This window comes from Brienomyrus brachyistius, chromosome 18 (assembly GCF_023856365.1).
Source record: "Brienomyrus brachyistius isolate T26 chromosome 18, BBRACH_0.4, whole genome shotgun sequence".
NCBI classification, from domain to species: Eukaryota; Metazoa; Chordata; class Actinopteri; order Osteoglossiformes; family Mormyridae; genus Brienomyrus; species Brienomyrus brachyistius.
The window spans coordinates 8,689,610-8,716,099 of NC_064550.1; the positions used below are offsets into that span (position 1 = coordinate 8,689,610).

General features: G+C 42.0%; 3 protein-coding genes across 13 annotated transcripts; 2 read left to right on the top strand and 1 right to left on the bottom strand.

Moving 5' to 3' along the window:
- The first annotated feature begins 185 nt into the window (after nt 1–185).
- Nucleotides 186–11,193, top strand: znf541 (zinc finger protein 541). 11 transcript variants are annotated; one of them, XM_048984746.1, is made up of 17 exons: nt 647–899; nt 1,903–2,118; nt 2,303–2,543; nt 2,712–3,876; nt 4,056–4,093; nt 4,238–4,340; nt 4,436–4,558; nt 5,206–5,560; nt 6,218–6,272; nt 6,559–6,701; nt 7,888–7,991; nt 8,117–8,192; nt 8,378–8,466; nt 8,589–8,702; nt 10,020–10,156; nt 10,268–10,338; nt 10,672–11,193. In XM_048984746.1, exons 2-17 carry the CDS (start codon nt 1,905–1,907, stop codon nt 10,701–10,703), a joined length of 3,060 nt encoding a protein of 1,019 aa, XP_048840703.1. In that variant the 5' UTR covers nt 647–899; nt 1,903–1,904; the 3' UTR covers nt 10,704–11,193. The 11 variants fall into 11 exon arrangements, with proteins under 11 accessions (XP_048840699.1, XP_048840696.1, XP_048840697.1 ...); XM_048984747.1 differs by having other exon boundaries at nt 2,712–2,878; nt 2,966–3,876; nt 10,268–11,193; XM_048984742.1 differs by lacking the exon at nt 647–899 and adding an exon at nt 186–396 and having other exon boundaries at nt 10,268–11,193.
- Nucleotides 11,194–11,251: 58 nt separating this feature from the next.
- Nucleotides 11,252–16,211, bottom strand: si:dkeyp-117b8.4 (E3 SUMO-protein ligase ZBED1). Its single transcript, XM_048984748.1, has 2 exons — nt 15,814–16,211; nt 11,252–15,295 (listed from the first exon to the last, which is right to left on the bottom strand). Exon 2 carries the CDS (start codon nt 15,263–15,265, stop codon nt 12,548–12,550), a length of 2,718 nt encoding a protein of 905 aa, XP_048840705.1. The 5' UTR covers nt 15,266–15,295; nt 15,814–16,211; the 3' UTR covers nt 11,252–12,547.
- Nucleotides 16,212–16,566: 355 nt separating this feature from the next.
- On the top strand, nt 16,567–25,473 carry napaa (N-ethylmaleimide-sensitive factor attachment protein, alpha a). The gene is made up of 11 exons (XM_048984752.1): nt 16,567–16,791; nt 17,572–17,651; nt 17,866–17,982; nt 18,403–18,449; nt 18,860–18,937; nt 20,050–20,105; nt 20,213–20,297; nt 20,389–20,493; nt 20,852–20,920; nt 21,015–21,065; nt 24,938–25,473. The coding sequence occupies exons 1-11, from the start codon at nt 16,694–16,696 to the stop codon at nt 25,037–25,039; spliced, it is 888 nt and encodes a 295-aa protein (XP_048840709.1). The 5' UTR covers nt 16,567–16,693; the 3' UTR covers nt 25,040–25,473.
- The last annotated feature ends 1,017 nt before the right edge of the window (nt 25,474–26,490 follow it).

Sequence of the window (26,490 nt, forward strand, 5' to 3'; positions counted from 1 at the left end):
AACCGCTCATCATTGTTTACTTTGTGCGTCACCACGTATTACATCGTGCGTTGATTGGCTGTAAAGGCACGTGAGAGGACTGCACATAAACAAGCGAAGTATGTCTGCGCAGCCGAACAGAAATCTGTACCTTGTCGTGCTAATGAAATAACATAAAATGAAGGGGGTAAAATTATCGTACATTATGAGATTTTTGGAATTATTGATCGGGTAAAATTATCGTACAAATACGATAGTTATCGTGCGTCTGGCGACACTGAGCTGAGGCAACATCGTGGTCAAGTTAGTCTATTATATTCTGCGCATTCCCACGCATGCGTGTACCGGAAGGAGCCTGAATGGGCTTCAATCGGATACTGCTCCGCGACTGCGCCGCCTCTGGCAGCGCCAATGTATGTCAGTGTCCGCCCAACTACCGACAGCAATGAACGATGATAAAAAGGTTTAAAAAAAACACCAAACAGTATGACTTAACGATAATTTTATTATACACTATACTATACATATGATTATTTTTGCATATAACCTATGGCGGTAGTAAGTCGACGACGACCCGTATTTCAGTGTTGATTCGCGCATCCCAACCAGAAACCCTTCCCGTAGGTTTCGAGAGGGGGTAGGATTCGTATGTTTGCTACCAGTTTCTGATCAGTGGCAAATAATTCTAATTTTATTAGGTGGCTTGTGAGCAATGGGCCCTCGGAGAAACGTCCCCCCACCGTCCATATCGTTAACAAGTTAGGGCGGTAAGCAGGCGCGAGGAACTAGTGAAGCCGCAAAATTTGTCTGGGTCTAAATACAGTACATAAAATTGGCCAACTTGGAGCTAACAATTCGCCTTCTCTGCCGGAGGAAACCATATCGGCTAGAAATAGATAAGACACTGTTTAACGTTAAAGGTGAATATATATATATAATATCTGTTTCAGTAACAGTATACTGCTCATTAATTCAAAATGTTAACAGTAATTTCAATAGAGAAAAGCAAAACCGAGTATCAGAGAAATGAATTAAGCACCATTAGGCGAACTGTCGGTTTGGATGATCTTACTAACCACTACTTACTGACCCACAAATACAGCAGCGAAATCAGAAAGGCGATGTAGCATGAGCGCAGCCCCCAAGAGGTTTTAGTTAATGGGACTAAACGTGCTCAGATCGAATCTCTGACTCTAAATAAGCTATTTAGACCAGTTAAGAATTTTCCGTTAGTTGCTCATGATCTGAAAATTGGACTTTGGGGATATTAATGTACGATCAGAATAGCAGAGCACGCGTGGGAGCTGGGTTGCAAACTATAATTTCTTTTGCTTCAAAAATAAAGATTTCCAAGTAGGTCTGTAAATTCAGTTTGGATAAAATTAATAGCTATGGGTTGGTTTTAGGCAGCTGCAATCTACATTGCAGAAGTCTGCAAATATTTTTCGCACAGCTAGCTACGTATGTCTGCTTCAAAATCGTTAATATAAAGTTGCTAATTTCAGTTTATTTTAGATAGGAAGGAGACGTTTTTTGTTGACGTAGTGCAGACTGAAAGTACAGATTGTTTTTAGTGCGTATGTAAATTGGCGCTTTATTTTTAGTTTCACTGATTTACTGAAAATTAAGCTTTTTTATTAAAGTACAACATATTGTGTTAATTAATGTAAGACGTTACGAAATGCTTCTTTTGTATTGACGTAAGCTTCAGTTATATCTAACGAATTAAAGTAGCTAGACAACAATCTGTAATAGTGTTAGCAACAGGAGGAATATTTTTGAAAAAATGGCGACGTTGCAATTATGACACCAGTTCTTGTATTAATCGCGTACACTTTATTTCTTTTGTATACTTAGTTATACAATTTGAGAGCATAATCAGATAATTAAAGTTTGCACGTTTTTGTATTTATGGATGTACAGAAATGGAACTTCAGGAGGACACTGTATGTCAGGAGAGGTGGTGTGATGCTCAGCTTGGGGGTGAATCTGTCTGTGACCGTTCTAATTTGTGTTTGCCGCTCCATTCTGGCCATCATGCAGACGACGATAATATTTTCATTAACTCTCTCACACCACCACTACCCTCACTACCCAATTTACATGCAGAAAGAAATGCGGAAATAGCTGGAGATTATGGTGAGTGTTTGTATGTCTCTCGCTGATATTAACATTTAGAGGATTGTGTGGTGAGTTGTTGGATTTATTAACTGGTGAAGGTTTTTTTTTGTCTCCTTTTATGTTCGGATACAGTAACCGTAATTTAAAATGTTAGATACTGAAGTATAAAGAGTAGCCAGTAATTAATTATTTTTCTTTTCAGCTTCAACAATAGTGATTTCAGACACCCAGTCTGACGTCCTCCTAGGGATGAATGAAGACCCGCTGTGGATGTCCAAGACAGAGGCAGTGTGGCCTGTCAGTGTTACACCTCACCAGTGCTCTCATTGCAGTAAAGCATTTGGCTCTGTTAGTGCCCTCCACAAACACCAGCTTACTCATCAGCAAGACAGACCACATGAGTGCTCTGTCTGCAAACGGGGATTTAAGCGCAGTGATCATCTGTAAGTCTTAAACCTATTTTCTTACAGAACACTGTATTCATTGTTGTAATTGTGTGTGTGTATATATATGTATATATATATAGAGAGAGAAAAAGAGTGAGAGAGGGAGAGATCATTTAATATGTGGCTAAAATGGTTTATTTGTTTGTTTGTTTTTTTGCCTTTCAGAAATGTCCATATTTTGACACATCAGAAGAGGAAGCAGTTTAGAAGCAGTAAGCCAGCCTATCAGAAGAGCTATTGTGACAACCAGCTATTGAAATACCACTGTGCACCAAGCCCTTCTGCAAGCACTTTCTGTGATCTCTCCAAGACCAGTCCAACCCAGTGGAAGGGTCAGTTTGCAGATGGGGACCCATTATTGGGTAATTTAACAGATGGCACCAATTATCACTCCATTTTTCTCTCTCCTCCCAAAGCAGCGTCTGACACTCAACTCTGCGGTACTGGGTCTGCATGTTTAAACAGCTGTGGCGATTATACCAGCTTCACTTCTTTAGGTGACTCTGGGGCAATGAGTTTCTCAAGGTCAAGTGTAACCAAGGTGCTGGATCCTTGGAGCCAAGGTGAAAATAGAGGGTTCTGTGATGGTGATGATAATGAACCAAATCCACCTTTAGTGACATGTGGTGCTCCCAAGCAGAACCCTGACAAGAAGCCAGAATCTAACACCTTTGTAGGTCCTCAGTATGGGGAAAGTGATGTGAATATCCCTGTATCAAAACTTCAAGCCCTTGAAGAGATTCTGTTGTTTCAACCCTTTAGGGAGGAACAGAGTTTAGGAGAGAATATTCCTGCGGAGTCAGCATCTCCTAAAAGACTCAAGCAGAGTCATTGTGCCGTTATCTTTAAACAAGCACCATGTCGGTCCAGGCAGGAGTTTAAGAGAAAGTCCCCTTTGGGGCCTGAGCCTCATTCACTTTCTGTCCTCAAAGGCTCTGCTTTTTCAGAAACGATGTCAGCTCCAAATGCCATGCCTGATAATACGGACGACCCTGTTCTTAACGGTTCTGACCAAGCACAGTCTGCCCACAGTCACGTCCCGGTGATGCTCCCATCGGTTTTTGCTGCTTCCTACTCCTATGACATGGTACAGCCAGAAGCTCCCTCTGTCAAATCCCCAAAGAATGACAGCAGGAAGAGGGCAAGGAAGACGAAAGTCAAAGAGACCAATCTTCCAGCCCCGCCCCATCCACTCTCTCGTCCCAGCATGCATTATGCTCCCCGATGCCCGCGGTTGCGTCCTCTGGATCTCATTTCCCCAAGTCAGGTGGCCTTGGCCTCTTTCGGTGCCGTAAGCGCTGCTGGTCTGACCTCTCGTCTGCCCTTCAAGGTGAGCATGTAACCCAGAGCCCCTAAATCTCCTTTCCATTGTTAATGTAACACAAACATCCCAACGGGTGCCATAAACAGTAAGCTGTACTTTTTAATTACTGTAAATAACACGGATAAACAGAACTCTCATTTTAACAAACAAAATTGAGAAAATGTATGTTCTTTTTATTTGAATAGGTGAAAAACTCAGGGGATCAGCTAGATACTTGTAATAGGTAAGGATGAGGTGGTGATGCATCCATGAAGCTTTGGAGAAACATTTAGCTAATTTTCCCATAATGCACTAAATCATAAGAGAATTTTTGAGCTTAGAAATCAATAAGGGGTTTGAGATGATTCGGTGAGACTTCCTCTTTCAGCAAGCAAGCTCTTCTCCAACCTTCAGAAGACAGTATCCGGAACTTGCCACTAGGTGAATCTAGCTGGACTAGTGCTAAAGAGGATTTTGCTGAACAAATGCAGGTATAGTGACTTTTATGAGTTTTTTCACTGGAGGTTAAGGACTAGCGTGCAGTCGAATGAAAAATTAATTACATCTGTGTTATCCTTTAATTTAGGGTAAGAAAATGGGTTCAGAAGCAGGACATTTGCAGGTGCAGAAGGCCCCATGTGTGGATGACAAGATTTCTGTGATGCCCCTGGTTATTCCTGTATCAGTTCCAGTTTCAGAGAGGACACAGGTAGCTGTTGGACCTGCAGATAGGCAGCCCCATGATCCTGGATCACTGGCAATAAGCACAGTAAATCAAGAATTCTTGTGGAAAAAAGATAAAATACAGTATTGCCCTCAGGATCATAGGACTCAGGAAGATATTTGGTAACGCTTTACATTAACTGCACCTTCAAAATGCTTTTATATTGCATTCATAAAACGTTCAGTACACCTTTATAATGTATTCATTATTAAGTATTTATGAAGTATTCATAAATATCCTAACATCGCTTAACAACTGTAATATACATTAATAACAAACATTATATAATAATAAAACATTATAATTGTATAATCATGTAATGTTTGCTATTAATGTATATTAAAGCTGTTAAAGGATGTTAGGATGTTACGGTGTACTTGCATGCTGCTTATGAATGTTCTATGAATGCATTATGAAGGTGCACTTAATGTAAAACCTTACTAGATATTTTAATAAAATATAGTAAATCAGTCAGTACATTTGAATATCTTGAACATCTTCATCTACTGGCCAAAGCATTTGCCTCCATTCAGTCATTTTATTTGTGTTTCAGATTGTTTTAGCAGTTTTAATGTTATGAATGCTAGCTGCCTACTTTAAATCGTAATGTTTTTCTTAACTGCCCCAAACAGGAAGGAAAAGGACTTGGCAGTACGAGGGCTTCAAAGAAGTCTCGTAACCTTAAATTCCGGAAGACGCTGTTTATCCCCAGTCCCACAACCGCGCATAGCTACATGCCGCGTGACCTTGCAGGGGACACCATGGGTGTTCAGCGATGGTGGGCAGCCGGTGCCTACCCCAGTCAGCTGCGGTCCCCTGTCTACCTGGGCGATCACCTGCTGAACCCCAGCTTTGAGCCCCCGCCATACACACCCCCGCCCATGCTGAGTCCGCTCCGACCTGGCACCGGTCTCTACTTCAGCACCCTGCCGCCCACACAGCCCTGCCCCCCCCCTCCTCCTCCTAGCACTTACACGGCTACCCTGGGTTTGTATCAGCGTTTCCACAACACTGTAGTTCAGGAAATGTATAATTCTATATAGACAATAATTTGGCTTCTTATATAGCTATACTAAATCAAAACTGATAAATACTCAGTCACATTAGTGATTTAACCAGGGGTACAGTGGGTGAAACCTCTTAATGGTCAAATGAAAATGCTTATTAAGTATAATAAAATTTAATAATACTGTATAGTTATATTGCCCAGTGATAGATTGGCACCCTGTCCTGGATTGTTTCCTACCTTGTGCCAGTAGGACAGGCTGTGGACCCCTGCAATAGGACAAGCGGTTACAGAAAATGGATGTATAGTATGTTTGAAAATGTAACTTTTGTTAGACTTAAGAATGTGTAATGATAATTTATTATAAATGTAATTACTGATTTTTTTACTAATGTATTTATCTGGATGAATGGCTGGTCAGGTTCTTGCACCTTGTACCCTGCCCCCCCCACCCCCCCACCCCTTCCCGGGAGAAAAGCCTAGAGTCACCTATGATCAGTAGAAAAACAATACTGTCATTTGTAGCAATTTTCTGTATTAGTGAATTCCATCTCTGCTCATCCCATTAGATTAAAAGTTTGAGTTCATAATTTAATAATAAGAACGATTGGCATTCGTTATTCTCTTGTTCTTTTCAGACATGGCCGATGGGATCTCTCTTGTGATGGATGACACTGTTGTCACTATAGAACCGTGAGTTCTCAGTGCGTCGACAATCATTGTAATGTCTGCTATTCATCAGTCTTTTGAATAAGATCATTTTTAATGGATGCCTGTGAGTTCAGTTTAGTCTGTTTATACAGAAGATCATAATGGTTATTTAACCCACAGACATAGGAAAGTTATGAATGAAAATGCACTAAATGTGAATAATTGTGATGTACGTTTATTTACTCGGATTTGTGTCGGCGTGATTTCTTCTTGATTTATTTGCTGCAGCTCCAGCGTGACCTATGTGACCAGACTCTGTTGTTTGCAGGAGAATCAATGTTGGCTCTCGGTTCCAAGCAGAGATCCCTCCACTGCAAAATCTGCCGCTAATCCTGTATGATGAGCATCCTGCGCAGCTGGTTTGGGCCCCCTGGGGAGATATCGATAGCAATACAGAAACAGAAGAAAGAGGTGTGTGCATTGATGCTAAGCTGAATGCCAGCCACTTACTCTACTTATTTTTAAATGTATTTTTACTAGTCTGTTTAGTTTTAAAAGACCTTGTGTATTCTTTCACAAACAAATATTTATAATATTTATATTACAATCAGAATGGGTAGCGTTTGGTTTAGTGGGCTCTGTGCTTGTGATTAGAAGGTTGCTGGTTCAAACCTGTCTTCGGCAGAGTTGTCATATCTGTGGACCCTTGGGCGAGACCCTTAACCCCCAGCTCCCTGTGTGTTGCTGGGGTAGGCAAATGGAGAATTTCCCATTGAGAATAATGAATCTTATTATCTGCTTTATGCCCTGGGGGGGGGGTTGGGCAGCCAGCTGCCCTTTGACCCCCAGAGGTTTTTTTTTATTCTCCTTGCTCGGGAGCTTTTAGTTCCTCTCCTCTGTTGTCATCTATCTTTCTTTTATTTCTTTGTCTTTCCATTTCACTGTTTTTGTGTTGGTCTCTCTTTATGACGTTGCATTTATCACAACAGACCCATGTAAAGAGCCTTGGGGCAAACTCTGTTGTGAAAGGCGCTATATAAAAACGAATTAAGAACATAAGAAATTTACAAACGAGAGGAGGCCATTAGGCCCATTAAGCTCCTTTGGGGAGAACTTAACTAATAGCTAAGAGTTGTTAAAATCTTATCTAGCTCTGATTTAAAGGAACCCAGGGTTTTAGCTTGTGCTACACTAACAGGAAGACTATTCCATACTCTAACTACATGCTGTGTAAAGAAGTGCTTCCTCAAATTTGTTTTAAAATGTTCTCCCGCTAATTTCCACTTATGGCCACGAGTTCTAGTATTTAAGCTAATATTGAAATAGCCATTTGGCTGAAGAGCATCCAGACCTGTTAGAATCTTATATACCTGGATCATGTCCACCCCTTAGTCTCCTTTGCTCGAGGCTAAACAGATTCAGCTCAGCTAACCTCTCCTCATTCCAGACAATTGAATTGAATTGAGCTGAATTGAATTTAATTGAATTATAAAGAAATCTAAGATATACCCACAATAATTCATTCAGGCTATTGAACATATTGATTTGGGGTTGACCAATAATCACATGTACAGAAATAGCTATAAGTCTATTAAATTTCTACTTTATTGAGGTTTAAAAGCCACAATAAATCATTGAGTAAGACTTTTTTTTCCAGTGACAGCTCTGCTGGACTTGTCATGTTCCAGTGTGTTACCAGGAGGGGGCACCAACACAGAATTGGCTCTGCATTGCTTACATGAGGGACAGGGAGATGTCCTGGTATGCAAATACTTTCATTCACTGTCAATCCATTTATCCATCCATTTTCCTTCAATACAAGGATGTAATTACTGTTAATTAAGTTATCTATTTCACTAGTCATTTACTCACATGATTTATTTTAGGCTGCCCTGGAGTTACTTTTAATCAAGGAAGACTACCTTTCTTCTTCCTATCCCTTACGAAATTACCACTATTCAGGTAACGATCATGTCGCTCTATAAGCTCAGGAGAAACCCATAGAGTGACAATGGATATTAGATTTTTCATTTCAGAAATGAATGAATGAATATTCTTCATTTCAAGATTAATGCACCAAACATAAAAGCACACAGAGTCTGGCTGTTAGGATTCTGAGAGTAGCTAATGGGGTGACTGTTTATCAGGGTCAGATTACTGGAGTCCTCAGGAAAGAAGACTGTTCTGTAAAGCTCTGGTGACCCACGGCAAGAACTTCCAACTCATTCAGAACATGGTGAGAGCTGTCAGATCATAGAAACATATGACTCATTGACATACATCTATCACATAGGTCATAAGCCACCATTAATGATCATCTGAGGAGCACAAAAGGTTAATATACAGAGTCTCTCATAGTTGCAGAACAAGTCTGCGGCCCAGTGCGTGGAGTATTATTATGCCATGAAGAAACTACAAAAATTCAAGCAGCGAATCCAAGGGGCAGCAAGGAAAGATCGACTCACAGAACCAGTAAGTAAAACCCGATACGTAAAAATACACCGATCAGCTATAACATTAAAACCGCTGACAGGCGAAGTGAATAACATAGATCATCTCGTTACAATGGCACGTGTTAAGGGAGCCATTAAATATTAGGTAAGAGAACAGTCAGTTGTTGAAGTTGATGTGTTGGAAGCAGGAAAAATGGGTAAATGTAAGGATCTGAGTGACTTTGCCAAACTGTGATGGCTAGACTACTGGGTCAGAGCATCTCCAAAATGGCAGGTCTTGGTGGGGTGTTCCCGGTGTCTTGTGGTCAGAACCTACCAAATGTTGTTTAAGGAAGGCGTTAGGGTTATGTGCGCCTAGGCTCACTGATTCACATGGGGAGCAAAGGCTAGCACAATTAGTTGAAAAAGTTAATGCTGTGTATGATAGAAAAGGGTCACAACATACTCCACTGCATCTGGGGCTGCATAGTCGCAGAGCAGTCAGACCAGTCAGAGTGCCCATGCTGACCCCTGTCCACTGCCAAAACACCTACAATGGGCAGGTGAGCATCAGAACTGGACCATGTAGCAATGAAGGAAAGTGGCCTGGTCTGATGAGTCACGTTCTCATCATTTGGACGGCCGGGAGCGTGTGTGTCATTTACCTGGGGAAGAGATGGCACCCAAATGCCCTGTGGGAAGCAGGCAGTGTGATGCTCTGGGCACTGTTAAGCTGGAAAGCCATGGGTCCTGTCATTCATGTTGATGATACCTTGACACATATCACCTACCATACCACCATTGTTGCAGATGAAGTACAACCCTTCATGGCAATGGTATTCTCCACTGGCAGTGGCCTCTTTCAGCAGGATAATGCACCCTGCCACACTGCAAAATTTGCTCAGGAGTGGTTTCAGGAACATGAAAATGAGTTCATGGTGTTGACTTGGCCTCCAAACTCCCCAGATCTCAATCCGATGAAGCGTTTGTGGGATGTGCTGGACAAACAAGTGTAATCTATGGAGGCCCCACCTCACAAGTCACAGGACTTAAAGGATCTGCTGCTATCGTTTAAGCGGCAGATACCACAGGACACCTTCAGAGGTCTCAATGGGTCAGAGCTGCTTTGGCCGCACAAGGAGGCGATGCATTATCAAGCAGGCAGTTGTAGTGCTGCAGCTGATCGATGTATAGATTTGTGCTGAAATCCACTCTGAATTGGTTTTGAGATCTTCCCAGTGGTTTAGTGAGAAGGCCCGTTTATATAAACATGAATCATGTTGAGGGAAATTCCATTATAAGTGGGGTTAGTAATGAAGTGTGATTCATCCAAGAATTCACCACATTTCTGTTACAGATAATGGAATTGCCTGGAGGCCAAGTGGAGTGTTCCGTTAAACACGGAGCGTCCCAAAAACACTTAAGACCGGCAAGAGCTCAGGTTTTGCCAGCCAGGCATATTGCGTTGAAGTACGTCTGTGAGGTGTGTGGCCGGTGAGTACGTCAGTCGCGTAGGTTCCTCAGGGAGAGTACAGCCTCGCCCCTAAGATTTTTCACACGGCTTTGTGTTCGTTTTCTACATATCTTATACATCTTTGCTCTTAGGGGCTTTGAGAAGGTTAAAAGTCGCAGCGCCCACATGAAGACACACCGCAACCAAGAAAGGGAGTTTCGAGGTAGCGATTGCTTGCCTAGTCAATATTCAGGAGCGGCTGGGCTATGGTCAGGTCTCGAGAGCCGATGCCCCTTTCATTTTCATAGTTAAGGCAAATTAAGGCCTGGCGCACGCTCAAGGTATAACTGTTTGCAAAGATTAGCACGGTCTCTTATCTCCCTCACATTGTTAAACAATACAAAGGATCTGACTATTAAAATAATATTTGAAACTATGTAGAAGCAGGGTAATTGACTCATGAATTAAAACAGAATTTGGTGCATGCTATAATCCATATCTATTCCGGCTCACATTTGATGAAAAAGTTTAACCAAATCAACACTAATTCCTCCAGACCCATGTTACTATGACGAAGTACACCTTTGAGGGCACAAACCGGAATCTGCAACTCTTTTACAAGTCAAGATCTGATTACAATGCCTCCCTATTGTTTGCCATTCTTCTTATCTAATATAACAATGTTGTTCAGTTTTGTAGTTTGTTCATGTTATGAAAACATTGTTTTTGGCCTTTTTTTAAAATTAAGATTTAATTAAGATTAAGATTTCCCATGACCTTAGTGAAAATGTTTATCAAATTGATGTCATTTAAGATGTGATTTTGGTTTAAGAATAAACATTTTTATAAGATGCATATCCATAAATATTATTTAACATAATACCATTTGATATTTCTGTAAAAATTTGAACTGTGGTCTTTGTAGGCTTTGCCTGAATACCTCTCGTCTAATGGAAGTTTAAATTCCTAAAGGAGAACGTCTGTTCAGTGCTGTTTGCTACTTTAAACGTGTTGATTTTTGTGTAAACCTGTTATCACTATTCATTGTTCTCTGAAAACAAATAAATAGCAGCAAGAACGTTTGTCTGTGAATGTTAACAAAGGGACACAACATTGTTCTACGCAAGAGGGATGCTTTATACAACAATATTAACATAAAAACTTCTCCTTTGTAACCACACATTCTTCTTATGTTTCAGTCTGATGGATGTTACATAGCATATTGCTAATAATAATATTTTCCATACAACATTTTAGGCATGATGGCCAGCCGAGCCTGGAATTTACAACAATACCAAAGTTTGTAATTAGAAGCATGTAAGCTCATTGTCAAGAGAAAACACAAATAACTGAATGAGAGCCTGGTGAAAGTAGAGGACCCCGTTCAGGATGCCCCCTGCTTCTTGGGACCAGGGTTATTACCAACTAAAACTTGTTGTTAACTGAAATAAGATGTAAATATAAAGTTAAAAACTACAACCAAACAAAAACTATAAAAATATTGCTTCCAAAAGTAACAAATAAAATAAGAACAAATATCAAATACTTTCCATTACTGTTAACACGATAAGGTATTGACTCCAGTCTCATCAGATGCCATAGGCTGGTGTTTGGCTCTAAGGGTTAAGATGACTCTGTTCTCATAATCAGAAGGTCATTGGTTTGAATCCTATGATCAGCTGAGTGGTTTCACTATTGGGCCTCCCATTAGCTCCAGGGACTGACTGACCCTGATTTCTCAATATCACCCTTTGAATAAAAGCATTTAATAAACAAATGTGCGTTACAGGAGGGGAGTGGTCGCTGAACATGCAAAAACTGTTTTTTAAAACGCTTACTTATTAATCATTTGCATTAACAACATTTATGGGGGAAACCTTGCTAAAATACAATACAATTGTCATAGTATCCAATATTCACACAAATACATATAGAAGTTTCTGTATTTAATTTAAACTTTACGCACATTTCATTATTTACATATTACTACCTTTCTGAAAGTTTGTTTCTTTAAAATGGTAAATGTTTATGTAAATTTTATAATGCTGTTTATTAGATTCCATAGAATATTCCAGAGGAGTTTTAGAGGGAGCAAATCCTTCATAATTCTAACCCAAGCAGTGGATTTTCTGCCCATTAAGAGCAGCAAACTAGTTTTACAATAATGCTACCCAGCTTAGTAAAGTTTCACCAGACAAGGCTACAAAGTGTATAGTTACTACACTAGCGTAAACCTAGAATCTGTAGGAAATCTGAAATTAATTAGGTAGGTAAGTATACCGGTAAAGAGGAAATGAAAACAGGCTAGAAAAATCACTAGATATAACTGTGCTTCTCTTATCTGCCAGTTCTCTTATAATGCTGAAAATTCTTGACGTCTGCCGATAACCTTCATCCCACAACTTGTGAAGAAAGGCTGGTACGCGAACGAATCACAGGTCGTCTCCGCCCACCCAGGCCTTGTTGTCATAAGATACTAATGACTGATACAGACTTTCTCGCGTCTGCTGCGTACTGTGACTATGAACACTGCTGTTACTGACATTATCCTGCGGACCTCCCTTCAAGTTCTCCACGTAGTCACTGTTCTGATGCAGAAAGAGAACATGATCCAGGTGCTGTGGACCCAGTGTAGCCCTCCGCTGAAAAACGGAGGCTTCCATGGGGGCGAAAGCCCTGTCCGCCGGTACAGCCGTAGCGGGAATGGCGAGGTACTTCCGCGCCAGTCTGGCTACGGCGGGGAACCGGTGCTCCTTAGCGCGCCACCAGTGTAATGGCGACAGGCTACGTTTACACAGAGGCTCTGCTATGTAGTTCTCCAGCTGCTGATGGATCTCCGGCATCCTCTCGGTGGGGTCTTCGCCCAACAAGATGTCGTACATGCTCTGGGGTACTGGGGAAGCACGCTCACGCGAGGCCATTGGCACGTCCCCTTTCGGCTGATTCGCCAGGCCCGCCCCGCTGCTCACTCTGTTAGCTCCCCTATCCAGCCTACAGTCGCCAGCCTGTGTTGGGGCATTAAGGGTAGCTGGGGTCACGGTATCTTGTTGCTTCAGCAAAATGACGTCACTTTCTTCGGCAGAACCGCAGGACACCGGGGAATCCAAAGGGGCCACGGAGGCTGTGGACAGAGTGTCCCCCAATCCCAATGCCAGGTCCGTCCTCGGTCCTGCGGTAATCTCCTCCTCGTCATCTTCTACTCCTACTCTATCGTTGTCCCTTTCCCCATCGTCTACATACGCCTGAGCAGATAACAGATCTTTGACTTTGTCGTGCAGTTTGCTACGCGCATGCGGGCTAAGAAACCGTAGCTCTTTGAACCTGGGGTCTAGGAAAGAGGAAAGGACCGCTGGGCTGCCCAAGAGGACGTCCTCTTCCCTGAGCCTCCAGCGTTGCTCCATTCCCAAACGCATCTTTTCCATGACACACTGGGCCACAGCACAGCTACTCTCCGACATACGCTGGCTTAGGAGACGGGACACCCCGTGGAGGCAGGGCATGAGGGCTGAAATCGGGCCATTTGTGTCTTCGCTGAGGAAAGAGGCAGCAATGCGTACCGTCTTCAGCACAGGAACCAGCTCCTGTAGGAGACGCCACTGGTGGTCAGCCAAATTGGGGGCGGCTTTTTGCTCCTCCAGAACTGAGCTCACCACCCACTTCAGCTCCAAAAGGCTCTCGCACATGTCAATGGCTGTGGCCCACCGTCCTGGATCATCCAGCAGCAGCTGGGCACCAGCCTTGTTCGCAGCCTCTGCTTTATGGCTCAAGGCAGCAGCGGCATGCACGTCATGCTGGAAGTGCGAGATGATCCTGCGTGCTGCGCCCAGCGCCTGCCTCACCGGCTCCTCTCTGAGACCCTCCTGAACACACAGCTTAAGAGATTCTCCCGCACAGTGGAGTGCAACCCAGCCCATGGGCAGATTCTGAGCACCAGCTTGACCGGGACGAATGAAATTATGTGCAGTCTCCGACTGTCTGTCCTGCTGTTTCTGAGCGCCTTGGGCAAGTCCTGGCTGGGTCACTTCAGAGGCCCAAGGTGTGTCATGGACCACGCAGAAGACAAAGCTTTCAGGGAGGCGGAATTCAGACAACACTTCCCTTAGAGTGTCCATGAGCTGGGCATCTCCTCGTGTAGCAGCCTCTTCCTCGAACTCTGGCATTGGACGGGTCTCTAGCACACAGCGGGCTAAACGCCAGTCCTTGTCAACAAAATGCGCACTTACAGTAGAGTATAGCTGCCCTCCACCTCCCACCCCACAGCCTGCCACTGAGCGCCAGCGTTCGGTACACAGCGCCAGGCAACGAGGCGCTAAGCTGGCCTGCAAATGGTGCTTCAGGTGCTGTTTAAGGACATGGTACCGGTGCCAAAGCAGACTGCCGAGCTGAGTCGGCGAAGGCACGTGATAGTGCGGCTCTAAGCAGCCTAAAAGCAGCCGGAAGCCTCTCTCCTCCACAACGGACAGTGGCTGCAGGTCTCGGAAAACCATCTCCAGGATGAGCTCAGTCAAGAGATTCGCGCGCTTGCTACTGCAACCACTGGTGCTGCTGTCGCTGCTCCCAAAATTGTGGCTGGTGCCGTTGTTCTCGGGCTGCACGAATCCAGAGTGTGAGGGCTGAGCCGCATCTTGCTCTTGGCTAGAGACGTTTGAGGCACAACCTCCGGCGCTGTTGGCGACGCATGTGGTCCGTGCCCGTTTGGCATCCCCAGACTCAGGCAAAACATCAGCATCCTGGAGCTCCTCTTTTACCACCAGTGAAACCACCGGCTGAAGCATACATGTGGAGCCTGTGCTAGGGGTTATTGTGTTGTTGGTTGGGAAATTTGATTGTGGCACTGGGGGCAGCAATGTGCCCGAGATGGAGGCTACTATTGTGTTAGTGGGCACAGGGCCGTTATCTCGGATACTGTGTTTGCGGACGAGGTGTTCCCTCATCGTAGTGGTGCTGTTGTGGAACGACAACTGCTTCTTGCAGACGTTGCACTCCACATGAGTCTCACTCAGCTGTGTGTAATAATTCCATACTTTGGACTTGCGCCGATCAACTGCAGCGCAATAAACCGGACGTCCCACTCCCCCTGTTGCCCTGTCACCCCGCCTCTTCAAGCCTGGGCCGTGACTGCTGGACAGCGAGTATGCTGGGAAATTCATGGGTGATGGAGGAGGAGGGGACACCACCAGCTGGAGAATGAACAGATGCATTTAAAACTGAATGAGTTTATCAGCCAAGATCCACGACTCCAAATGGATTTTTAATTTTCCGTTTCTCTCATTTATTAACAGAGACTTGTTTTACCATCATTACACACTGATTTGTTAAAAAAAATTACAATTAAAAATCTGACTGATATTGAGGAATAATAATTTAGCAATAAATGAATCAAGTTGTCTGTCATAACTTGTACTAATATATAAGTATTTATATTATTATTAGTAGGAATAGTATGATGTGCGCTAATAGCTATTTGGGTCAGATTCAACTGCAGGTCTTAAACTCAGTTTCCGGTGAACCGTTTGTACCTGATTTCCTTCCAGGGTTTTAATGTATTTATCTTTTGGGCTTTATGATTATGAGCACGAGTTCTGTATGTGTGCAACCTTTTATTTCACAGGGTTCATTGATACAAACACAACTTAAGAAAAAAAACTGCACACACGTCCCTAGGGGAAAATGCATGACAAACTGGGTGGTTACCTACCTTAATAAGTCAATTGTTTTATGTACTATCACTGTGCAATATTCACCTTACTGCCAGAAATTGTATTTACTCGGTTTCCTTGACACGGTTGTCGTACTAACTGCAATATACTTCATCTATTTGTTTCTCTAAATAGTCCGCGCTAGCATGCTGGCTAGGTCAGTTCGGAGATCTTTCTTTCTTATGGCGATCAAAAGATCCATCGAAAGGCATCATCTTCGAGTCAATTAAATAATGAAAAGTAATGCAAGGGAATGTAAAAACTAGCGTATTTAAAACAAACCAAACAATAAAGCTCTGTCTAAATCGCCGCATGCAATGACCTTTCAACTGGAAATGATTAGGTCGGGTCCAGGGCTATGCTCATAAGTGTGACACGGACTTTAAAACGCGAATAAGTCGGGGGTAGTGAGACTGTTGTGTTGCGAGGCAAATTCACCTATGCTACCTAAACTGTTCCAAGGATCTGTGTTCTATCAAACGACTTCGACGGAGGCAAATATACTAAATCCTACTAAAAACATTTAACTGCATACCAACAGAAATTAAAGCGCTGACACAATTTGCACTCCTAATAAACTGTCTGTAATAAAGAAATTACATGTCATTAATGCCGTGGAGCATATTTTATGCATGCAGTAGATATATGAAGACTGGGTAATTTGACGTTTGGCACAGGTAGTGGGTCAAGGCAGCAGTGTTGACTGACTGTAGAGGGTGGTGTCTTTCGCCCATGTCCCTTATTCCTGCACTCGCGTGACCAGGGCGCTACGTCGTTCCGCTCGCAGGCTGATGTGTCAAAGCTTGCTAAGCCTGGACCTCAGATCCCGGGGGAAGTCGATGCTCCACGGCCACAGCGCGGTGCAACCGGCCAAACGCCATGGATAACTCGGGAAAGGAGAAGGAGGCGCTGGCCCTCATGGCCGAAGCGGAGAAGAAGCTGAAGTCTTCGCAGTCGTTTTTCGGGACGCTGTTCGGGTGAGCCTGCTGCTCTCCCCGGTTCGCCTCGCCTCGGATAGTTTATTGACGCAGCTTGTTTTAGCGGAAGGCTAGGAGGGAAAACACAACCCGTCCCGAAGTTAAAATCCATCTTTGAACTAGAATTAAAGCGGCCGAGAGGCGCCTCACGTTCATTTATGCCTTTAACTGATTGCAGATACTTTGCCAGTGATCACCAAAGCCCGTCGTTAGGGTGCAGCAATACCTGCTTTTCTCCAGCCCAGAGGAGGAAGGCCCTGCTTTGTCACAACTTTAATGTTATTAATGCTGGCATGAATTTACAGCACAGTTCTCCCGTCGCAAACTTTTTAGGTAGTAGATTGTCGATTATATTAGTAACTGTGAACTATTGCAGTGGGTAATTGTAAGGGGCCTTGTCACTAGTCAGGTTATATATATATAAAAAACTACTGTAGTTGGGTCGAGTAGTAAATTCTATATAAATGTTTATAGATCTCATGAAAGTTAACGAACAACGGGTTTTTAAAAAACAATGACCCTTGTGATGATGGTAGGGAAAGTAATGTTGTGGTGTGAGATCATAACGTGAAACGGTCTCTTTTCGGGTCCGAATGTTTTGACAGACGCTCACCCGAAAATGTTTGGCTGCCTTTTATTTTATTTTATTAATCAAGCCGTGTTTAAGGTGTTTAAACTCAACTTCTTTTTGGAGAGGCATGCATGGACACTTATTTAAAATATTGAGGTTGCCAGCTGCTGTAAGTCTAAACTCCACATTGTCCATTTTTGTTTGTTCAGGGGCTCGTCGAAGGTGGAGGAGGCTTGTGACATGTACGCCAGGGCTGCAAACATGTTCAAGATGGCGAAAAACTGGAGTGGTAAAAAGCGAGCCTATATTACCAGGAGGGAAATGCTTGTGTTGTGCAAGTCCTTTAGTGTTTGGGGAAACTGTTGTGGATAGGGTATGCTTTCAGATTCTGTCAGCCTCTCTGTGGTTGGTTCGTTGGTGGGGGAGGGGGATTGTTCAGGTCTTTTATCAGTATAAATTTTGGAGATTTGGGGTGTCAGCTTTTGTTGTGCTGCTTGCTCCAGGGGCCGGCAATGCCTTCTCCCAGGCTGCACGACTTCACCTGCAGATGCAGAGCAAACACGACGCAGCCACCAACTTTGTCGATGCTGGCAACGCATTTAAAAAAGCTGACCCGCAAGGTAAAGCTGCGAAATAAATGCTTACAGCTCCAGCCAAACGGTCTGTTTAGTGTCTCTGTGCCAAAGGAGCTGCGTTATTCTACTTCTTACCCGTAATTTATCTGTACGTTTTAGTTTACATATTACACTATTAGAATGTACAGATTCAATTGGGATCGTGTTGTATTTTTATCACGTCATACATTCTAGTTCTTTGTTTTACTTATATTTTTTTCTGGCCTATATTGTGTGGCATTTGTTGCTGCTGGATTGCTGGTGTGTCCTACCGTCCTTTGCAGGGTGGTGCCTGCCTTTTCCTGTCCTTCCTAAGACAGACAGGCTCATCCTGACCCTGTACTGGAAAAGCAGTTAAGGATGTGTGGAAATTTCTGTTAGCTGTAAATTGATTATATATGTTTTTTTTTTTCTTCTTTTTAACAGAGGCTATCAACTGTCTGAACCGGGCAATTGAAATTTACACAGACATGGTCAGTAACGTTTTAATGTGCCCTGTTTGTTCGCACGTTCTTATTAATGTACCGTTGTTTCTATTTCTATATTTGACCTTAGAGGGAACTATCCTGCTTGCGTTTTTGTGTTTGTTTTTCATTTAGCGGTGCTTTCATTGACTTTGTGTGGCAGCATTTCTGTTTTCCCGTACGCAGATCGACTCCAAATCCATTGTTCAGTTTCAGTTTTCTAGGCGTAATTCAGTGACCTGCCGTCCTGTTCGTTACACTGACAACGAGGTGAAACAGTGTATCTTCTGTGCAGATCACGTTATGTCTAGCTTACGATTTGGCTGTTAATGTCAATTGCCTGAATGCGTGTTTACTTTGCATGTGTCTGACATTCTGTCACCGACTGTATTGTTTTGTGTCTTTCTACGATACGACAGGGTCGTTTCACCATTGCAGCGAAACATCATATTTCCATAGCTGAAATCTATGAGACTGAGTCAATGGACATTGATAAGGTCAGTAAAACTCACGGAAAGTGCCTTAGTTTTTATACACACACACATAATGTAGAGTGAAAAAGTAAGTACACCCCCTGTTTTTTTTGGTTTTTTTTTTTCCCGTTGGAATTGTGCCCAAACAACTGCACCGTTGACTCATCAGTCCACAGCACCTTGTTCCAAAAATGTTGTCCCTCGTTTTGGTGTTTTAATGGCAAACTTCAGTCCTACATTGATGATGTTTGCTGACATTCCATGCAGGCAGAAATTGTGCTCTCTCTCTCTCTCTCTCTCTCTCTCTCTCTCTCTCTCTCTCTCTCTCTCTCTCTCACTTGACTCATGCATGTTTACATGGATTGTGACAAGAGCTGTCTGTAGATCCCTTGATGATGCCCCAAGGATCTTTGAGATTTCTGGATGCACTTTGTGCTCTGCTCTTTTGCTGAATTTTGGTAGGATGGCCTGGCCTGGACAGATTTGACACTGGTCTGATTCCTTCTCCTTTTGTAAAATGTTTGACCAAACAAGATCAGTTGTTTATGTAAGGAGTAACTCTCAAAGATACTGTCTAATAATGACCTAATTATTGGGCCTGGTTTGGTGCGCCAGATTATAATTTTCACATTTCACCAGAAATTTTGAATACATTTTTATTTTAATGGTAAAAAAAATGTTTATGTGTGTAGTGTTCTGTGCAGAAGTCTTGGGCTGCTAAAGAAAATTTCTATTTAAATTTTTTCTATTGTTGTTTTTGTTTATGAGAGTGTGAGCTTAGCCATTTGAAAACCTCTCCTAAAGTCACTCCAGCATTTTCAGGAACCAGCCAATATGCCCATGCATGTGTTGATTGGAAAGCTAGCATGCTATATCTGGCCAGTGAATATCGCATCACATTATACATTTTTTTTATTTTTTTTATTCTAAATTGTTTTGAGCAAATGTACTCTTACTACACGGACTGGCTTTAAGCATTTTCCTTGGGGACTCAAGATTTTTGCGCAGTGGTGTATGTGTGTGTATCAAAAATATAGCTATTAACTTTTAAGCTTCTTTGTGACCGTCCAATGCATGAAAGTTAAGGAGCATTGTAGCATTCAGTGTTGCACATTTGATATCGTTTATCTTCGTAGGCAATCGCTCATTACGAGCAGGCGGCCGACTACTACAAAGGTGAAGAGTCAACCAGGTAACATGGGAGACCTGGTTTAAAATTTACCGGCATCTACTGTGATGCTTGTGCACATGTGTAAGTGTGTTTATGCTTTTTGTGTGTGTGTGTGTCTGTCTCCCAAGCTCTGCCAACAAGTGTCTTCTCAAAGTAGCTACCTATGCTGCTCAGCTGGAGCAGTATCAGAAAGCTATTGAAATCTACGAGCAGGTGAGCATTGATTCCATACTCTTAGGCTTATAATGGCCAATTGGACATTTTTTTTTCTGCAGTATCGCTGCCATTGTTTTTGTATAACCAGGTTGGTACCTATGCGATGGACAGCACCCTGCTGAAGTACAGTGCGAAAGACCATTTCTTCAAGGCGGCACTCTGTCACTTTTGTGTGGACATGCTGAACGCTAAGGTCTGCCTTTGCACCTTACTGGAACGATAATTGCTGTTTTTTTCTGATTTACCCACAAAATATAGCGCACAATATCGTCCAGTATGCTTATGTATGTATGGGTGGAAGGATGCTATTCATTGATGTAACATTTCAAGAGAGAATTTTGCCAGCGTTGAAATCTACAATGAGTTAGTAACCGGAAATGGGGCCAGTGTTGTTTGTGATGTAAGTTGAGAGCTTATTTAATATTTATGTGATTTTATCTTTAGTATAACTCACTGTGGCACACGGTGTCGAACGGATCACGTGTTGCTGGGAGACATAAATGACGAACGAACGTTGTCACTGACTTCAGTGCCATTTCCACTTCTCTCAGCTGGCTCTGCAGAAGTATGAGGAAATGTTCCCAGCCTTCTCAGATTCCCGAGAGTGTAAGCTGGTGAAGGTGAGCATCTGTTTGTCCTCCTCTCTTCCCCCTCATCTATTGTGCCATGTTTTATGAAGTTCTAACCTGTGACTTTTTTTTTTTTTAATGGCAGAAACTCCTTGATGCTTATGAAGAACAGAATATTGATGCCTACACTGACTCTGTGAGTTTTTCCCTCCTTTTGTTTACGTTCTTTTGCTTTTTTATCGCAGCCTTTACTCGTTATCACCATCTTTAAAGTCTTCAGAAAAGATCCCCTTGTAAGATCTTGCGTGTTTTGACTTGCCTTAGTACACCGTACAGTAAGTACATATTATACTTGTACGTCCTCTTTGTTATTCTGTCTAAAACTTTGTGGGGAAAAAAATCCACTATAAGGAGCTTTTGCAGAGAAATTCATCAGATGCTAAAGACGGCTTGTCTCGTTTTTACTAAAGTTTTACTAACTCGTTTTGTATAAAATCGCCCAAGTTAATCAGAAAATGCACATGTTGAATTGCGAGTACTTCATTATTCAGTGCTAATACGTGACATAGGTTGTAAATCACTTTTCAGTGATTTTGTCATTGGTCGGGCTTTGCAAAAAGTGTTTTTTTTTTTAATCTGTTGGTTGTCTGCAAAGTTGTTGCTGCCCTTTCAAGAAGTACTTGCACTTCTTTGTATAGCCACTAGAGTGCATCATAGAATGGCAGAATAGTATTGTTTTGTGTTTTAGGTTTATAGGGCAATGCTTTTGTGCAAAGCAGTGTACCGGTGAAGCAGATAATGCGTAACAAACATACTGCTTTGCTTGTGCCACTGTAGTGCTGCTAGGCTAAGCGCCCGTCAATTGCCCCGAAACAGATGTGCGGGGGAAAGGGGCTATATGAACATCACACAAATCCTAGGGTTACACAAATACGCCCTAGAGGGAGTTCAAGGAACTGATCGCAATGTGCACAACACAGAAGGCCATCTGGCAGACTGCATCACAGCACAATAAGTCAACGATGAAAAGTGCTAGGGGATCAGGTTAATTTGCAGGACAAACATTGAGGTGTTCCCAGAAGAGATGTCTTGATTTTTCTTGATAGTTGTGTCCTATTCTGCGGATCAGACTGAGTTCACAAATAGCATTACAACTAGATATAGTACGATATTTTTCTTGTTCCGGTCCCAATACCAGTCATTACAATTGAGTTTCTTCCAATACCAACCGCAAAACATTGTAGTCTGCAAACCTTGAATGATATGTTTATCACCACTTTGCATGTCAAATTATTTTGTTGTTAACTGTAAATACATGTTAAAATATGCAAATTATCTAAATGCATGCCCCTGTATGCGCAAAGTTACTATTGTATACCCTGGGACTCGTTATTAAGAATGCTAAATATAATGGCAAGGAAAACTTAAAAAGTTACTGTGAGAAGTGGGAGATTGCACTGGCACTATAGCGGCTAATGTGGCTGATGTGGATGATGTGGATGCCAGGAAAGATGTGTAGCAAACCCAAGTCAGGACTTCTACCATTAATGATAATGTGCACATGCACTAACAAATATTATTCATTACTAAAATTTATATATTTTGATTTTGTGATCCAAATTATAGCTGTCACAATTACATGATGATGTATTTGCCGATATGGCGAAAGGCAGACGGCACATATAAGATGAGGGTTCACATAAAGGGAGTTTCGGTTCTGGGGAAGTACAACACATTAAAAGTGAATGAAAATGCCATTGTCTGTCTTTGGCGAAGCAGAACTTCATCACCACAGCACAACTGCAATGCAAATGTATATTTAAAAGAAGAAATTCAGGTGTGACAGACTCGCCCAGTAGTGTGAGGATAACAACAGGAAAGTGCCATTGAGCCTCTTGGAGTAGCGTTACCTGTCATTTTAGTTTAATTTAGTTTCTGCGATTCCTCTAAGTCTAAATAATGAAACAAGGGGCACTTTTCCACCGCACCAGGTACAGTGCGGTACTTTTGGTGTACAGTACTTTTGCTTTACCATTAACCCGACACCTGCGCATGGGATGGTGAACCTGTTGACTGATGCCAGTCATTGAGACATGGTGCGAGATCATGCAGAGTGTTATAGAGAGTCCAATACCTGTGGCCGGATGGCGAGCGCTGATGTCATGGGGTTCTGTAATGCTTGGCGCACAATACAACAATCCCCTGGTCTGTCTTGGGCGACCAGAACCTTCATGGCATGAGTGGGTGCCCTCACGTGCCCATCGAACGACTGACACCTGTGTGCGGCGCATGCAGGGCAATTGCACGATACGACCACCCATCCTCATGCAAACCCACGATGCGACTCCTGTCAAACTCCAAGTGTTGGTAATGTTGTCTAATACACCTACGAGGCATCCTCTGTGTCTGGTGACTAGGCATGCCAGCTCCTTGCAAATCGAATCATTTACATACCCGTCACTGGTTTACATGTCTATCAAATTACGTGTATGATTACTTTTGGGTTCTTTTTTTTCAATGCGTGTATTTTAGTGAAACTTTAACCCCCACGCTATATTATTTGTACAGAATTGAAAGTAAGAAAAAAGGCTTATTTTCATACAGCTGACTAGTGACGTAAGAGTTGGATGTCCATAACATGCGATGCTGGTATTAATATCCCACATGATCCTGCCCTATAATGTACTACAGCCATTTTTCGAATTCAGCACAAAATACCCAGCCTCACACTGTGATGTCATTTGGCACTGGTACCAGTTTTTACACCAGTGGAAAACATTCTCTAAGTACCAAAATTTCAGTATCTGGTGTGGTGGAAAAAGAATTGTAATGCATTATGAAGGTGTGTGTATATATAGTGGATTATAGAAGAGAGCTTTCTAGAGAATTCATAATGCATAATAAACAGGGCTATAGTTCTGTAATGCTTTATGCCTTTTTATAAATAGTTATAGCCATGTTCGTAATGCTTCACAGGTACATTATTATGCATTATGAAGGTATCAATAATGCACTGACAACTACTTTGTGTTACCTCCTAACATTTATCAAATCAAAACTTTTTTGTAATAGTGGAAGTTGCGTGTCCTAGTTGTCCTAAGCCGCAATGCTTGCACTGTATGTAGTTACACTCTTGCGAGAGTGGGAGAGATGGAGAATGGTGCAAAGACAGATGACCAAGAATACTCCACCGTGGTAGTGATGTTCACCTCCTGGTTGAACAACTGCACAGCTGCAACATTTACTCAAATCTCTTGTCAGTCCTCATGAAAGTGACAAGTGCTTTGTCCATCCTGGCAGGAGGATCTTTCTGGAGTATTCTGTGTCAAGGTCCTTAACGCAGTTTGCTAACATTGCAAGGCAATCTTGTCCCACGGTGCTGACTTTATTAAATTTCTCAGCACACAAGACTATAAGAGGAGAGTCGATGCAAAGTTTTATCGTGTGGCTGGTTTTCCAAGCCTGTACACATCTTGCCATTGAGGCTCCTGCTGGACATGAGTAGATGAGAAACAGGAAACAGCAACACAGCATCAACGTGCGAGTTGTGTGTCACTCATACAACCAAATTCCTGACTTTGGTTCAGCCCATGATTCTTTTATTCTGTGTAATTACACCTTGGCACAAAAACCGGTGGAGTTACCTCACTAAGATGCATACCTCATGGGTGACCATTTTGTTCTTAATGGTGTAATTGTGTGGGTTTTAATTGCATTGTTTGGAACAATACATTCCTACATATTAGTCTACATGCTTGTTTTGACTGTGCAGTTGGTTTAATTATTTTATCACAATGTATTCTAAACTTTCAGTCCATGTTAATATATTGTTGGTATTTTATACCATATCTATTGATGAGGCATATTTGTTTGTGGGATTGTTTTGAATAAAGTGTTAAAAGCGTCTGTCTGCATGATGTGAGAATACAGCCGATAGAGCAGGATACTGTCGAAAGCTTTGGTGTTCGGAGCTGTTCATTTTTATCTACCGCACCTGAAACATTAATTCAGTTTATCTAGCAAAAATATGTATTCTGTCTCTGACTCTTGTGTATTTTCTGCTTATAGGTAAAAGAATTTGATTCCATCTCTCGGCTGGATCAGTGGCTTACCACCATGCTTCTCAGAATCAAAAAGACCATACAGAACGAAGAGAGTGACCTACGTTAGCAGCTCGCCTTCCTTTCTCTGTCACACAGTCCTTCCCTACACACTGCTACAACCCCCCCTGTCTTCCATCTTTTGTATTTTTCTGATATTTTTCCCTCCGCTATACTCTTACAGATTATTGTCTTCATACATGCTAGTATCTCACAGATTTACATGCCTCTCTTTGCTTTTCTTCTCTCCACAACTGTGCTCAGCAATAACAAATCGCAAACTCCTTTCTGGGTCGTTAAGATGATGAAGCCCAGGTTCATATACCAAGTTACTTTAAGTATAAGTATAATTCACTGTTATTTTATGATTATTTAAACAGTTGAACTTTAAACTCCGAATGGTAACAGCAACAAAAATAATTTTAAGAATAAATAATAGCATGAAATAGAATGCTAAATGGGGAAAAAAGCATTTTCAAAATAAAACCAGTTATCTCAATGACATCCACTCTGTTCTCAAATGTGGAAGTGTCTGCATCATACATAAAATATATAACTAACACACTGGTATCATATTTTTAGGTTGACTGATTATATAGTGTGCCAGCAGCAAAAAGAGTAATTTTTCTCTTTCTGGCAATATCAAACAGCAACTGAGAATCCTGAGAGAACCTGTAGTTTTTCAACATAATACACTTTCTGCACGGTCAGTTAAAGAAAGCTGACTTTCACGTCAGTCATGTTTGTAATGAGTTTGTCCTGTTGACATTTCAGCCATGCTAAGCATTCAGATCATTACAGATTATTTAGTAATTTTAAAATAATCTGATAAATGAAAAACAAATGGAAAAAGTATGAGACAAACCTTCAGCAGCTAACCAAAAAAAAAAAAAAAACATGAATCACTGATACCAGTGTATTGCCCACCCCACTTTACAGTTACGTTATCTGTGTTATAGGAAGAGATTTTCGATATATATTCACTTGTCGGTAGTCAGGAACATGGTAAACGACTCCAAAGTATTGTGAGGCAAGAAGATGAATTACCAGCTGAACTGTCCCAGTGCGTAGCCTACTTCCTTGAACTGTCAACAACCTCATGCCTACAGCTAGATAACGAACTGAAAAGAACTGGCTGTGACAGAGGTCTCTAATCATCTACTTTTCATGATGACATCCATAAATTGTATTCTTTGGGGTTAGGGTTGTGTATTTTTTTGGGTTCAATATGACCCATGCTAGTTTTAAAGTGAGAAGAAAATTGTCTCAACAGTTCAGTTGTAATGTATTGACTTTGTGGGTTAGAAGAGGTATCACCAAAAAATTTTAATAGATTTTTTTTTTTTTTGTGCATTTTTTATGGTCTACCTCTGTTGCCGTTTGGGGGCATATTGCCCCCAAATTTAACGTCTTATTTTTTCCTGCAATAAGCAGTATATTTCAGAACTTTTTCATTACTAACGACCATCCCAACCCTTTTTCCAAAAAATGCTGCGGTTAGCTTAAAATAATTTATCTCAT